This window comes from Rissa tridactyla, chromosome 4 (assembly GCF_028500815.1).
Source record: "Rissa tridactyla isolate bRisTri1 chromosome 4, bRisTri1.patW.cur.20221130, whole genome shotgun sequence".
Classification (NCBI taxonomy): domain Eukaryota; kingdom Metazoa; phylum Chordata; class Aves; order Charadriiformes; family Laridae; genus Rissa; species Rissa tridactyla.
In genome coordinates, this window is record NC_071469.1 from 33,548,388 (window position 1) to 33,564,324 (window position 15,937).

The following is a 15,937-nucleotide window of genomic DNA, read 5'->3' on the forward strand; positions in this document are numbered from 1 at the left end:
GAATACAGTCCCAATTATACAAATTTACATAATTAAGCATTTCTGGTTGCACTTATTTTTTTGATTTGGTCTCTTTTTTGTATCCTTCTTCTGTAATCCCTTTTTGGAATGGGTGTGTATGACCCAGATGCATATGGCTTCTTTTGAATCCCAGTCTTCCTGCACAGAGCCAGCTTCCTTTTGAACTCCGTTATTCCCTCAATTAAAAGTGGGGCCTCTGATAGAAAAGCTGCTCATTTCCCCCGCTTCCTATACTACTTGATTTAGTACTTCAAATTTCATATACTTTACCATGGACACCTGGCTTATTTATTCTGCTTCTGAGCATATTCCACTTGTTCATTTTCACTTCCTACAGAGAAACTGAAAGAACTTTTAAAACACGGACACTTTCTGTTGCACAACAGTTCTTTTGTGTACGTTGATCAGTTTCACGAGTCATCACGCGTTTTGGAATTACAGCGGTACAAGTGGGATGAGAATGTGGATTACAGTTCATAGGAAGTTTATCTACAATGTCATAAAATGTCATCTGAAGAGACCTGAAAGCTCAGAAAAAAGTGATTGCTTTTATCTGGTCTAGGATTTGCAAGCTTAGGCTTCATGTAATTTAGTTACTGCTGGTGATCCAGTTGTGGTAGCTGCAATTTTAGCATTTTTGTGTAATGGGAAGATAAAGCCTCAACCTTTGAGTTTGTGAGCTATTATTATTTTGTCCGTTATTTCCTTCTATTACATAAATCAGTGTGATTAGGCAAATATTCTGCTATATACTTGTTAGGAATTGTCTGCCTGCTCATTGGACCTAGAACTCAGTGTTTTACTCAGAAATTGCTATTTATTTATTTATTTATTTGTGTTAATGGCCAGTTATAATTGTGTCTTATACTGTCTGGAAGCTGAAATTCTTCCCTTGTTTTGAGGGAAATAGGAGTTCTTGCCCCAGGATATTAGCAATAGGAGATGAATTCACTTAAAATAAGATGCAAATGCTATTTCTGTGTCTTCTCAACCTACTGTTAGGTTACTTAATAATTGACAAAATTACTTCTTAAAACATCAAGCAAATAATGGGTGTTTTCTTCTTATGCTTACAGGAGTTAGCGTGGAATTTCTCTGCTCTCCGCGATCAGATGCAGCAATGGAGAACATTATTGCCTGCTTACGTGCCCTCCAGACACTCTTCGATGTTCCATGGCCAAGGTCTAAAATAGGCGGTGATCAGGTAATGTCTTAATGATCGAAAGTCCCCCCAAAGTAAGGCATAATTTTAGTTTGATCAGTATCTCTATTCTCTGTTGCATACCTAGGAATCTTAACACATAAGTAGTAGGTGAATTATATGCTTTACCAAAATCCAAAGCTGTAGAGGGAGAATAGAAAAAGAGCATAATATGGAACCTGTAAGAAGACAGAGAGGGGGAGAGAACTTGAGGATGTTTTGTCAGGAAGGAGTAATTAGGAAAGTAGGATGAGAGCCAGGTGAAGACAGAATTCCAGGAAAAAAAAGTTCTCTTACTCTTTCAAAGGACTGTTCAGTTAATTCTGTTGTAAACATTGAAGGTGATGAAAGGAAACTGGACAAAACCACAACACACCAGCGATCCTAAAAAGAAGTAGTAACTTCAAAATTCTTTTCATTTTCTTTAAATGAAGCTTTATACTATCCCATGTGCCATGCAATTGTCTAACACAGCAAAAGTGATAAAGCCTGTGGACATGCCTAAGTTCTGCTGACTATTGGTGCTTTCTCCAAGGAAATGCATATACTGTAGAAGGGATACAATGTAGTATCCCCGCCTTCAAGAGTTAAAAAGCCATAAGGTAAAGATTGCTTGATTCTTTTAGTAGTTCGAAATGCCTTATCTCTGAATTACTGTGATTACTATTTTGTTGGGAGAATTGAGCAGGACTGCTGCTGCTGGAAGCTAGGAGCTAGATGTTGAAGTAAATGCCAACTCCTGACATTGTACTGTGTTCCTTAGTGAGATTAATAAGAGTAATGCTGTTGGCTTTAACAATTATTAACAAGTTGCTAAAATTCCTGCATTAAAATGAGGATATAGTAAGCATTTTTCTTACTGTAGGAGTTGGGTGTAGAGCTGCTAAATGTTTTGCATCGACTGATACTGACGAGAGAATCGCCTGATATTCAGCTTGCTGCCCTCGAAGTGGTTCGGCTGATTCTTTTTGCAGCTCAGGAACATGTGAAGGAAAAGCGGAGAAGTGCAGAAGGTACAGTAATGTATGAGATGTTGAATACATATTATCATGGTTAAAGCAATTCTTTCTTGGAAAACTGGATTCTTGAAGGTAATACTCCAAGATGCATCTTAATTGAAGTGTTGCACAGTTGGTTTACTAATCTTGGTTTACTTAAGTCAGTCCAGGTGCCTAACATAAGAAACTGGGGTGGTCTGATAGATAGCACGTGGTTTTGGTGGTGACTAGAGGGCGTGAAGTGAGGAGGAAATCTGGAGAAACTGCAGTTGGGATAGTCTTGTGAGGCATTGGGGAGGGAGGAGTCTTAGTGAAAAGCTGGGATCAGCAGCAGCAGCGCAAAGGAGAGACTCAGCACACACAGCTGTTACAAGACAGACTCCACTAGTTATTGTGATTGTAACTTCCTAAAGTTCTTTTAAAAAAAGAAAAAAAACTGGGAGAAGAAACAAAACACTTGTATCAGGTGACATCATATTGGTATGGTGCCTCAGCACGTTGTATGTCTAAATCTGTTGCACACGCTTTTGCCTTTTGACAATGAGTGCATAGTTTGCTCATTCAGAAGGATGGATGTTTGCCAGTAGAACTTTGAATACATATGCATGCACATATATATGTATCAAAATTATCACTTGGTGATGAAACAGGCTTAAGTGAACTTTTTGGAAGCAAGATACAGCCTGCAGATTTCTGTCATATTTCTTTTTTTGTTTTGTTTTGTTTTAGTTGATGATGGTGCTGCAGAAAAGGAAACGTTACCAGAATTTGGAGAAGGCAAAGACACAGGAGGACTGGTGCCTGGGAAATCATTAGTCTTCGCAACACTGGAGTTGTGTGTTTGTATTCTTGTCAGACAGCTTCCCCAGCTCAACCCCAAATTAACTTGCAGCCCTGCAGTTCAATCTGGAAAACATCTGTTATTGTCAGAAGATGGAAGTAGGCTGGTAGCAGCAGCATTAGTTATTCTCTCTGATGTTCCTGCAGTCTGCTCTCCTGAAGGTATGCTGTTTCATCAGAAGGAAAGATTAATGAAAGAATATTGGGCTCTTCTGAGCCCCCTTGTTATTACCTAATTTTCTCAGCTGGTTAAATCTGGCAGCAAATCTTTGTTGATTTGCTTGTGACAGTTTCCTGTTTTAATTATGTTTTTGACTGTCAGATTACAAAACAAGTTACAAAACTGAAGCAATTAAAGGAGTAGTTTTTCTTTTCCTCCCACGTGTAGCAGTGCAATTAATAGATTCATTTTGTACAGGGAAGTATATGATAGCTACATGGTTCTATTGTACTTGAATTGTCTATTCTGGAATTTATAATGCAGACATAAATAAAATTTAAAAGGGAAATTTATCATATTACCTTTCACTAAAAGGCATCATTTGAACATTAGGAAACCACTGTAAGGAGTTATGGTTGATTTCTCAAGATTAGTTGACTTTTATTCGTGATTCATTTTGGATTCACTCCAGTCTTTAAGATGGCTCCCCCCCTCCCCAATATCGTATTCGCATGTATGATCTTTCAGTACTGTTACAGCCACACCTATAAACCACTTCTGCCCTGCTCCTCTGTTCCCACCTTAAGTATCTGTGTTACACCTTATGCTAATTTTTGCATTTACCAGCCCTGAAAATTTATTCTTCTTTCTTAACTTGTTCTCCCTTGCAAGATTCTTCTATGGGGGATAGTATACTCCAAGTGGAATAGCAGGCCATTCTTGCTGTCATTGCAGGGTGATGATATGATTTCTCTTTTCCACTTGCAGATGATTATTTATTGGTTCAAAGCAAAAGGAAACAAACATAACATCACTTAGATCTGGGGGCAAATATCTTGTATGAAAAATAATCTTTTCATACCATGATTTTTCTTTTTTCACTGTAGTTCATTCTGTCTTTAGCTGTTCAAGTTATTCCACAAACAGCTTGTAGGATCAGACCAGACGGGATGTTTACAACTAGAAAAATTAAGTGTCTAAGTCAGGTGACTAAAATGAGGAGCTTAAGCTTGCTTATACAGTAATTTGAATAAGGAAGCATCTCCAAAAGTCAACTCATAATCAGAGAGGAAAGAATTCCCATGTGGAATTGCATCATTTTTTCCCTTGTAATAGGTAACTGAAGTTATAGTCCTGTGACTACTGTGTCTCTTACTTCAGGCCCCTGTCACGATATGTATGCATAATGAAATTTTCAAATAAATGATGCTCATGAACTGCATTTCCTACTGAATTCCAACAGTCAATTTTCAGATACTTGACTTTAAAAACAGAAGGTAGATGTCCTCAGGTTCAGAAGATATTTATGCGTATGTCAGAGACCCTCATTATTCAACAGGTCTCTTACGAACATTGGTATATTAAAATCTTATAAGCATTTTGCTGATCAGGGAAGGACGTAAGCCTATTAAGCCATATGCTTAACTCTGTACTTTGCTAGATCAGAACTTAAGACGGGAGCAACACATAAGTATGCGGGTTTCCAGATTGTCTCCAATATGTGAAGAATATGAATTCTGGATTACTATTAGATTCAAAGACCTAAGAATATGCTAAACTGCTAAGCCAGTTTATTCCTGAGATTATTTTTTTTGAGATTTTTTTTAATCGTTGACCAGTCAGAATAAAAGACTATCAGATTCGCAGGGAGAGATGAAGATCTGTTCAGTGGGCTCTAGGGCAATCTGCTTCTCTCCTTAGGTTTCCTCTTTTCCAAAATATTTGTTAGCAACTAATGTTAGTGTTTTTATTATAATGCTAGTAACTTTTGTTATGCATTTTCAATCAGAAATCCTCTTCTCATTAATTTTACTAAATTCTTGATTTTAGTGATTTCCTGGAACAATGACATCCTTGGCTAACTACACATCAGTGTTTCATCCTACCAGTTTTGAAGTTAACCTCTGTTAATTTCCTTCATTGTATTGTCTGCATAGCAAAGTATGCTTAGATGCTCACAATTTGTTTTCTACTATTCAGTACTTTGTATACTTCCATAGCTTTGCTTCTTCTGCTCCTCAGTGTTTCTGATTTTTTTGTTCATAATTCCCTCTGCACATAATTCCACACTTCATATAATAAAATCATCAAGGAAAAGATACCCAGGTACAGAGATACAGTCCTAATTTAAGAGGGAAAGATTTAACTTCACTTAAGCTGTCTGACTTCATGCTTGCTGTAGCAAGTCACATGATATTTCAAATCTTTCTTCAAATTACCAGAGCCTCCATTCACATAGGTGATTTTAAAACATAAGTTATAAATAAAAACGAGATTTTTTTTTTAATGTAAAAGGTACCTGGATTTTTTTTAACTTCTATGAAATTAATTTGCTTCATTTTACAGGAAGTGTTTCTGTTCTTCCTACTATTTTGTACCTAATAATTGGAGTACTTAAAGAAACGGCTGTGAAATTGCGAGACGGCCAGTTACCTTTGACGGTTGCTGCATCTCTACAAGCTCTTAAAGGACTCTTGTCTTCTCCAATGGCTCGAGCAGAGAAGAGTCGGACTGCTTGGACTGATCTTCTGCGTAGTGCTTTGGTCACAGTGCTTGACTGTTGGGATCAAGGTAAGCACAAATTTTGGGTTTGTGTGTTTAAAAAACAAAACAAACCAAAAAATGTTTGTGTGAAAGGTTCTTTGGTTTTACTCAAATTCATGCACATCTTAAAAAAAGACTAATATCTTAGTCACTGGAGAATTAGTTGGCTACCAAATACTGTTGAAACTATAGGGAAATCTTGTCCCTACAGTTCATATGAGAAGTCATCTGTAAAGGTATAAATGAGGGATTGCATAAATGAGGGATTGGAGGCTGACCTCTGTATTAGGTAGTGTCCACAATGTAGTTATATGGTATGGTGGAATAAACAGAAGTTACGGCTTCAGCGTACAGTTCAGCATAGAAGACAGCTGTACTGCATGCAGGTTCTCCACAAAGAATTAGTGTCTGTATTGAAGCAAAGGGTATTAAAACAGTAGTTAAAGAAAAAATATTTTTTGTTAGTTTTCCATGTGCTGCTTCTTCAGCTTCCCAAGTTTGTAGTACTTTTATCATTCCTTATGTTTAATCTCTAAGTTGTAGTTTGTTGTTGGAACTTTTGTTTATAGTGCTGGTTTTTTAACCAGCAAAAGAATATATGTTCTTAATGCAAATTTTACGTTATTCTCAAAATGCGTTGTACCCTAATATGTCATACCAGTTCTTCAAAGATATTTATTGTACTTTATGCAGGGGAACAATGGAATAGGAATATGCTGTTATTTCTAAATATGCATATAACCACCCCTGAATTCCCATTTTGGCCTTGGCTTTTATTAGAGTAAAAATCCGTATCAGTGCACCAGAGTATGTCATGTATTTGAAAAAAGAGATTCCTAAAGAAACGTAGACATTGATATTTCTATTTCACCTCTTTGTAACACTTGAATTCATAGAATTACTTTTTAATGCAAATCTAACAGACTGCTTACTTTATTAATAGTAGATGGGCTTCTCCAAGAACTTGATGAAGTTAGCCTGCTTACTGCTATTACAATATTCGTTATGTCTACCAGTCCAGAAGTTACTACCGTAGAGTGCCTTCAAAAGCGTTGTATTGAGAAGTTTAAAATAACACTTGACTCAAAAGATCCTCTTGTAAGTACTGGTAAAGCGTTAAGCGTATTGGTATCATATTGAATTGATTTTAGTTTTTCTGTTCAGTTGTTTCACTTGTCCTGTGTGTTGATTCCACTTAATTCTTTCCTGACTGTATCTGTTGTATTTTGAAATACAATTTGAACAAGTTAGCAAGAACATGTCCAGTAGTGCATTTTATCATTTTTTTATTCTGTATACAGTTCCACATTCTGTGGTTTATTTTTTTAATTGCATCAGAGTCAGAGCTTTATACATTGGTAAGTACATGGTACAGTTGTGTAGTTTTGCAGCCACGTTCCATTTTATTTGTTCATTTTGTCTTCAACACACAGATACTATTTTTTTGCATAGGAAATACCTCAGCTATGGGTCTTTGGGAGCTGGAGCAAGTACCACTACATAACTTCTACTGTCCCATGAGCATCAGCTCCTGGCCACTGCTGGAGGCAGCATACCGAACTAGATTAATGCTTTGTTCTGGCCTATATAAATATTTTTACGTAGTTGCTTTAGGTTGTAGTGCCACAGTTCATCTGTTACTATTCTTCATCTAAAAAACCAACATATGAGGGAAAAAAAATTGTATTTATTATCATTGCAAATACAAATTGCTTTTCTAGGTTGGGACTTCCTCACTCTGAAAGTAACGTGCATTAGATTTCATGTTTGACTGTGGGAATTCACTGTAAACTGGTTTTCTTGCATCTTCTCTCTATATATTCATGTAGTAACAAAAAATTAAACAAAAGTTATCTTTACTTGAGAAATAGCTGTAAGAAATACTTTTTTATATACAAAAACATTTCTAGTATCATAAACATTGGTTTCCACTGATAGGAAGCTGGGGATGCCAAATATGACTGCAAGAAAATGGTAGTATGCGTTTGCAAGTTTTATTCAAGTGTTTAGGCATCTGAGCCTTTCAGAAATTATGTAGGAACTGGACAGTTTCAGTCCTGTTGACTTCCAGTGACATGCAAGCTACTGCACCACTGCAGGCTTTTAAAAATTGTGCCTACAGTTTGACAGAGGTAATGCTTACATTTTAAGCACCTATTTTCAGTCAGCTGTGTTTTTGCAAAGAGGAAGTTTATTTCAAAACAGTACTAAGACATAATTTTCGCACAAAAATAATATTTTTGCCTTAACTCGAAAGTGTAGGAAGATGTAGGACTTGGTGGAAAGAAACAGGAAGCGTGATCTGGTTTCTGTTAATAATTTGATTACAAGTTACAATGCTCCTATAAAGTATTATGCATTAGCAGCCTGCAACCTGATGAATTTTGAATCTGTGAGGCACATTTTTGCCCCTCCCTAAAATTTCATCTGACAAGCTGTGTGTTTTAAAACACTCTGACATGTATTTTTAAGGATAACACTTCGTAACTGCAAATTTGATTTTCCCTTTAGGTACAGTATAAGTGCTACCAGCTGCTGCACTCCATCTTTCAGCATCCAAACAAAACTGTGTCATACCCTTATATTCATTCTTTAGCCCCATCCATTGTGGGAAAACTGCAGGAAACAGAAAAAGCAAAACCTGAAAATGCTGCTGAACTTCAAGTCATTCAGGAGGGAATAAAGGTGGTTACAGGGCTTACAGCCACTGCTGAGGAAGAGCACCGTAAGTTACTTCCATTACTAGTATCCAAAGCGTTGGACATGCTGAAAGTCGCAATAAGCAACAAATTAAAACGACCACTGGGAATCCAGTCCTGAACGCTAATTGCTAACAAAATTGCAAACAAGAATGTTGGTTCTTTTGATCGTACAGTTCAAATAACATTTGCAGCTTTATAGTTTGCGTTAAATGTTAACTTAGAGAAATACATCGAGTTAGAATTTGAAGCTGTTTTTAAAAAGCGTATGTTTAAGTTGTGTTTTCAATGTTTATAGGTGCTCATTTGGTGGCCTGCCTTCTTCCCATCCTTATTTCCTTTCTTTTGGATGAAAATGCCCTGGTTTCTGCTACAAACTCGGCAAAAAATCTACATGAGTTTGCTTTGCAAAATCTGATGCAGATTGGTCCACAGTACTCATCCGTTTTTAAAAAACTAATGGCTTCCTCTCCAACTATGAAAGCCAGGCTTGAGTCAGCTGTAAAAGGCAATCAAGAAAGCATCAAAGTGAAGACTGCTAAACATGCAAAGAATCCTGGGAAAAGTTCAAGCATTCAGCTAAAGACCAATTTTCTTTAAAGTCTCTTATTGTCAGTTTACGTGCTTTGGTATCAACAGCAAAAAAGGTCCCTTTTAATTTCTAATCAGGGTAGGGTCACTATGAGTTGATCTCATGTATTTCAGTTTGCACTGAAGTGTTACAGGAAGTTTTGAAGAGACACCAAATCTCTAGATAACTTTCTGTTAGCCTGAGACTTCTTAAACATCTCTAAACACTGTGAATAAATCTATCAGAGGTCATCTTATTTGTATTTTTTGAATTATTTTGGACTGAAATACCAGAAATGCACACGCCTATATTAAAAAAGTATAGTGAACTTTACCATAGATCCATTTAGGAGTAGCCCACACTTAGCCATTAAGTAAAATTAATTTGTTTTAAATCAATGTTTGTCAAAAATAAGTTACCTTTATTGGTTTTTGGATTTAACTGGGACATAAATTTACTTGCAGGTTGCAATCTGTCCTAATTACTAATTTAACACACTGCGTCATTAAGTAAACAGATTAAATATCCTCGTAAGCCTTACCGTAGGTTATATTGATCTCAAAAAATTCAACTCGATAAAGGTAATATTGATAGCTTTAATCCTAATAACTTCTTGAGCTGGCTGAGATTTAACAACTGCTGTTAAATTACAGCTCTCCGATGCTTCTTCACTGAGGACTCCGTAGTGCTTTACAGAGTGGGACTATTATGCATATGTAAGTATTTGCAGGCTTGGTGCCTTGCTGCTTGACGTAGTCTCACTTTTCAGGATGTAAACTTGTGTTAATTTTGTATTACGCTAGCCAGGCGATTGAAGCTTGCATATCTTGTCCGGGATAGGACAGCAATTTTAATATACTGTGCCTCAATTCAGACATCTGCTCTATCTGGATGTATGTTTCCTGATCTTTAAATGATCGGTTATATCTACATGTAACTCATCTAAATTTATGTATCTCTGCAATGAGAGATGGACATGTTTGAAGTCAGCTTGTCTTGTGTCAAATAAAGTGCAGCGGACTCATAATAAGGAGTATTTAATTAACATTTTTATCAAGGAACATATTTTAATATAGAAAAATAACTATCGAAATTGCAATGGCTATAAAGTATTTTCTACATATAGTGTATTGACTTCTTTCTTAATACCAGTATTATCTAAACCAAATACTATCAAACTGAGGATAGTATTTCCTTCTGGAATCTAATTACTTTAAAAGAAAGAAGGAAAAAAAAAAAAAAAAAGATTTACAGAACTGAGAAACACACTGTGACTCAGGAAAAGTGTGATGTACTGTATTTTATTATAAGTTTTGTATATAAATATAATTGTAAATTGTACATAATTAACCATTTGACCAAAGTTCTAACAATTCATTTTTCTAATTTACATAAATAAAGCTAATTTTCTTCACTTAAGATTTGTCTTAGTCATTTTACCCAATAGCAGAGGAGATCTAAGGACTTCCCTAAGAGAAAGAAAATGTTTGTATGCTGCCACAAGGAAACGAATAAGAAACGTTTGGGCCGAAGGCACCAAGGTCTGTGACTTTACCTTGCTGGTCTTCCTCTGTTCTGTTTAACACAGTGGGTAAATAAAGGCGATAGACTTCATGACTGCAAATACCTCTTCTGTGCCAAATGCTGGAATGTGTGAACTATGGCAAGATGGTTGAGATGCCTTCCATCTTTCCCTGGAAAACCAGAAGTTCTTTGTTCCACCTCCTTCATGGCAGTCAAATCTGTAGTTCTTGGCTGTGTTGAAAGGGAGTTTCATTAAATTCGGCAGTTACTCATCTTTATCTCATTAGTAATTTTTTTATCTCATTATTTTTCCCTTCATAACGCATTGGGTACATTCCTCTTCATTTATTTTTTTTTTTGTTTTTGTTTTCCCCCACGGCCACTTCTGGAAAATCATTGAGATTCTTTGGGACTTGAAACTTTTAAAAGAAATTGATGTCATGTTTACTATCAAAGTGGCCAAAAATATTGCTGAGAAAGTTAATTGCTACATAGGTATATGCAGCTACTTTTTTTCATTTTCTGTAATGCATAAGAACAGCACTAACCTTTTTTCACTAACATTTTTTAATGTTGATAACACAATCTGATGAAATCTACTTTGCTCAGGAACTTTCAAGAAACATGCTTGACTTGCAAGAGCACCGAGCAAAGCTGTTAAAAGCCAAAAACTAAAGTTTAGAAGAGCTTAGTCCTATATTTCTTAGAGGGTCTCATATTGTAGTAGCTCACAATTGAGTCACTGAGAAGTGCAGTAATTGTGTGATTTGACGTTTCTTAGTCAACTCTTGTAGCCACACACGGAAAAGCACCATTTTCAACATATCTGTGTATTCTAAATGCAAAAACAATTCAATTAAGAATTAGCAATGGTTCTCGTTATGACTACTGTGAATTAGGACATGTGTGTGAGCTTAATTTATCCAGATAATCAATTTATCCACATAGTAAAAATACCTCTGCCCTGAGTTGTGCTTTATTACGTACACTTAAAATGACGAGTTGGATCACGTTAATAATTTTACTCATTTAAGATTTTATAAATTAATCTTACAGATATAATCTTGTTTCAGTTATAAAAACAGTTTGGCTTTTAGATACCAGATACCTTTGATGCAGTCTTGCTTGTTTACAAGGAACTTGCATAAGCTTATTTTTCCCTGAAGAAATAAGGAAGACCACAGACCAGTTTTGGTTTTCATTCCACTCTTCTTTTTTAGGCATTGCTTGGCATTCAAGCTGTTATGTTTAGGCAAAAAAAAAAAAAAAAAAGCCAAACATAGATTCAGCCATAAACCAAACTCTCACTTTCACCACTCCCGCTTCCTCTGTCTCCTGCCTCTTTGCTGATTGTTTTTCCTGCCATTTCTCTACAAGCACCAGTAAATTTTCTTCCAGTAAATTGTCTTTGCGATGAAGCCTGTGGCCTGCATGCATGTTTACTTCATATGTTTCCACTGTTTATTTTAAAGAGTTTAATGTTTTTGTGTGACAAAAGGTCCTGCCTTTGCCTAACTGTAAGTATCTCTATATAAAGATATAAATACAGGTACATCACCAAATGTAATATTTAAGTACTATGCAAAAATTATTTGCAGACAACTTTCTGTTGACTGCAACAAACCAGAATTAGTCAAAACTGTGCAAAAGCAGCACACATGGGATGTGGTTGTTTTTAGTTAGATACAAGTCTGTAGCTCTCCAGCTGAATAAGCAGCATTTCAAATAGTATTGCCGAGAATAGATCTGAGACTGATCTGGCACGTTCCCAGGTGCAGGAGTCGCCTTCAGCCCGAGAGAAGCATCAGTCCAGTGATGCACGTATCACCATGAAATAACATTACCAAATGCATAGGAAGCAGAGCAGGTTTTTTTATTCATAAAATTCAGTTAATAATTGGAATTTCCAAAGGGATTGCGCCACACCCCCCTCCCCAAGACTGCCATAGCGGTAACAGTGTGAGTCGTCGCAATTGCAGGAGAGATGGAGCGATCTAGGATAGTTTGCCAGTTTATCAGAAGTAATAGTAACACTGCTTAGTAGGGATAGGGCAGCAAATTCAATGGAATTTCAGTATATTTTTAATTTGAATTAAGTTGGACGTATCTGTGGCAATAACAACGTATGAGGGGTCGCTGTGACAGTCTCCTCTAAAGCGTCATCCCTAATCTCACTGCTAGGTATGCGTTTTTTGTTTTCAGCTTCCCGAAATGTAACCCTAACTCTATCAGTAGACAGCAAGTCAGAAGCTGTTTCCAAGAAGAGCACGTTGTTTCTTAACCAATACTGGTCTAATAAGTTGCTCCTGTTTTTTTTTCCAGTGAAAAACTTGGCCAATGATACTTCAAGCAAGGAAAGAAAGCAAGAGGGAAAAATCCTTAGAACACTAACACTCTTTGTTCAGTTCTTAAAGAACCATAGAGCAAGGTAGATCGTTCTTCTGCTTCTCTACGCTGTGGTGTCAAAAACCACAGGAAGAGTCGCTGCCTTGTGTCTTGAAAGTATCAATTCTTGGCTGGCCCTGATCCGGTGGGCATTCCTAGACATTGCCTTCTGCTCATGAGAAATCTGTGCAGCCTGATGACACGCTGACAAGTAAAGTTGCTCTTAAAATACAGACACGATGAAATACTTGTTGAGTTGCAACCTCTGATCCTTAAAAATAGGCAATAAAGTGAAACTACTTTCACGCAGCCAAGTGTTAAATGAAGTGCTGAGATTTGTCCGTAGCGCTGTCGTCTGAGCAGGATTGGAGCTCCTGCTGTAGATGGCATTCCACACAGGACTCCAGTTGAGCTAGCTGAACCCAGGTAGCAAGCAGATCATTTTTACATACACTGGTCAACCTATCTAATGCCAGTGGGCTATAGCTTCAAAGCCAAAAAAAAAATGAAAAGGCATGTTTGGCCAGACTTTACCTGCCTCTTACCATATTTTTAAATAATGAATACTGAAAGTTGATTATGTAGGATAAATGAAGCCAGACGCATTTGATGCATTATGTTATCTGCACAAGGAGACACGAAAGATGTCAGTGCTACGCCACCAGCTTCCAAAATGTTGTGTGGTTCTTTTTCTCTTTTTGATGGTTAGTTGTAGATATTTTTTTTTAATTTTTTGTCCTAAAATATTCTCTGGATTCTCTGGACAATCAATGGTTTATTACCTACAACAATCAAAGGGGAAGTGGCATCTAAATATACCAAAAGCAGGGCTGAAGATTTTATCTGAGAAACAGATCAAAACAAAAGCAGGCTTTCAAAACCTCCTGAAGTAATCTTCGGTAGATTAACGCAAATTCACTCACTCTGCAGCCAAATACCAATTTTGCTCTATGGTCCTATCCCCATTTACATGGTCCTGGTCATCTGAAGTGTGGAATTGGATTCCAGAAGGTAGAATGTGGCATCAAATGCCCTTCCTCTGTGCTTGCACTCCAGCTGTTCCATGGCAGCACTCGCAGGAGAAAACAAATTAGGAGGACAAGTAGCAGGCACCACAGAGCCTGCTCTCCGTGTGCATGTTGCTGTGTGTGCCAATTTGTCCAGTTATTGCACTGAAAAATGTATTGTTTATATACGTAAAGAAGTTTGCAGATGAGGAAAGTCTGTTTCTAAAAGTTGCTGGTACAAAGCTATATTTAGTAATGGCAAAGACTGATAAAAGCCTGTTCTAAGCTGCAGACTTATGAATTGCAATTGTCTGGCCTAAAATTGGATTTTTTAAAAACCAATGTTAATATTCATTTATTAAAATTTATGTGGATTGTCTCACTGCCAATGAAATGCAATATAGAATTGCTGAGATTCCCTGTTGCTACTAGTGGGAATTATTTTTTATTTTTTTTATTTTAACCTTTGGGGAAGATTTTTATGATAGTATTTTTGTAAGCATTTTTTTTTTTTCTGCCTAGTGCCTCAGTTCTCAGTATCCTGTTCTGCAAGAAAAGGAGAAGGTTTTGTATGAGACACATTTTCAGCGGAAGTACAGGCCTCAGGGATTCTGGAAGCAATTTTGATTTATGTCTGAAAATAGAAATATTATGCAATTTGAAAATATAACCTATCATTATGAAGGCAAATGCTCTTAACCTCATCTTCTCTCATGTAAGTTTCATGGCAAACACCAAGAGAAAATTGTCACAGACGTACGCGTGCTTTACAGGAAACACAGATACAAGGATACACACACATTCAAGCTGTTGCCACCAAATTTACCTGAAATTCAGTTAGAGGAATAAAAGAACTTGCCTATAGGAAAAAAAATCATGTTTTCTTTTATGCTACTTCATCAACTGTATTTATGAAATGAGCAAGGATGGGATGAAGAGGGATAATAGAAGAGACAATGCAAGTAAATGGTTTTGCACCTCCAATCTGAGTTAACCTTCAGCCTGAGAGAAGCAGCAAGTCAAGCGATGCGCATGTCACCATAAAATAAGATTACCAAATGCATAGGAAGCAGAGCAGGTTTTTTATTAATAAAATTCAAGCAATCTTGTGGTTAGCTATCAGGGAGTGAAGTGACACGGTAATGTGGTCAGGGGGAGGACGGGAGGGTAGATGGGGTTTTTTTTAGTTCGTGTTCCTCCTAGTTCCCTTTTGAGGCCAAGAAATTCTGTAAAATGAGAATTCTCAAGCTGGTTGGAGAGAGGTACTTGAGAACGAGCGGTCTTGAGCTGGAGCCACAACCCGTCTGTAGTTCCAGGCACCCTCTAAACCATACAGTAAGTATAGATACATGCGGGCTCTTGGGGCTTAGAGCCTTGCAGCCTCCTGTCCTGGTTTTCCCATATAGCCTTGGAGACATGGCAAAAGGCCATACCCCAGCCCTGTAGGTACAGGGAGGAGAGACAGTCAGTGGGCATGGCGTGAACTACCAAAGTGGTTTTCTCTGTCTGAGGGCAGCTGAACCTGGGGAAGCTACACATGAATACCTTTGTTTTTTCCAAGTAGGGAATTTCCTACCTTTCTAGTACGTTTCTTTAAGTACCTGCTGGCACAGGCGCCTGTTCTGGGATCCCACTGGACCATGCAGGTACCACCGCTCAGGAACACGAAGTTGTGTGTACGCGTGTTCCTCAGTGACTGCCGGTGCTGAGACTGGTGGTAGTCGAATGCAACCAGACTTTGTGGATAAATCCAAACGACACATAGAAGTGAGCTCACTTCACATTGGTCTGTGCCATAATTAAAGCATGGCTTGATGTCCTTCAGAGCAGCAGTTGCTGAAGCCTGTCATCGCACGCGATTTATCGGTGGTGTCCTGCTCAGCTCTGTGCGCTTGCAGCAACATTCAGAACCATGAACTGCAATGATGTAGGATAAGCAGCAGTCGTTCATAGAGACTCCTAGAGCTTTTCTGGCCAAGACAGAAGA

The 15,937-nt window shown here is 37.4% G+C and overlaps 1 protein-coding gene across 9 annotated transcripts in view; it reads left to right on the forward strand.

The window, feature by feature from the left end:
* Positions 1–10,453, forward strand: part of HEATR5A (HEAT repeat containing 5A) — a 68,671-nt gene extending 58,218 nt beyond the window's left edge. For 6 of the 9 annotated variants that reach the window (XM_054199932.1, XM_054199935.1, XM_054199934.1 and 3 more), the window contains 7 exons: positions 1,098–1,225; positions 2,088–2,235; positions 2,950–3,222; positions 5,567–5,791; positions 6,708–6,862; positions 8,276–8,489; positions 8,762–10,453. In XM_054199932.1, coding sequence (XP_054055907.1) covers positions 1,098–1,225; positions 2,088–2,235; positions 2,950–3,222; positions 5,567–5,791; positions 6,708–6,862; positions 8,276–8,489; positions 8,762–9,063 — 1,445 coding nt within the window. In that variant the 3' untranslated portion in view covers positions 9,064–10,453. Of the gene's footprint in view, positions 1–1,097; positions 1,226–1,656; positions 1,825–2,087; positions 2,236–2,949; positions 3,223–5,566; positions 5,792–6,707; positions 6,863–8,275; positions 8,490–8,761 lie in introns of those variants that run through there. The other 3 variants (XM_054199933.1, XM_054199940.1, XR_008466161.1) reach the window with 2 other exon arrangements.
* Positions 10,454–15,937: the final 5,484 nt, after the last annotated feature.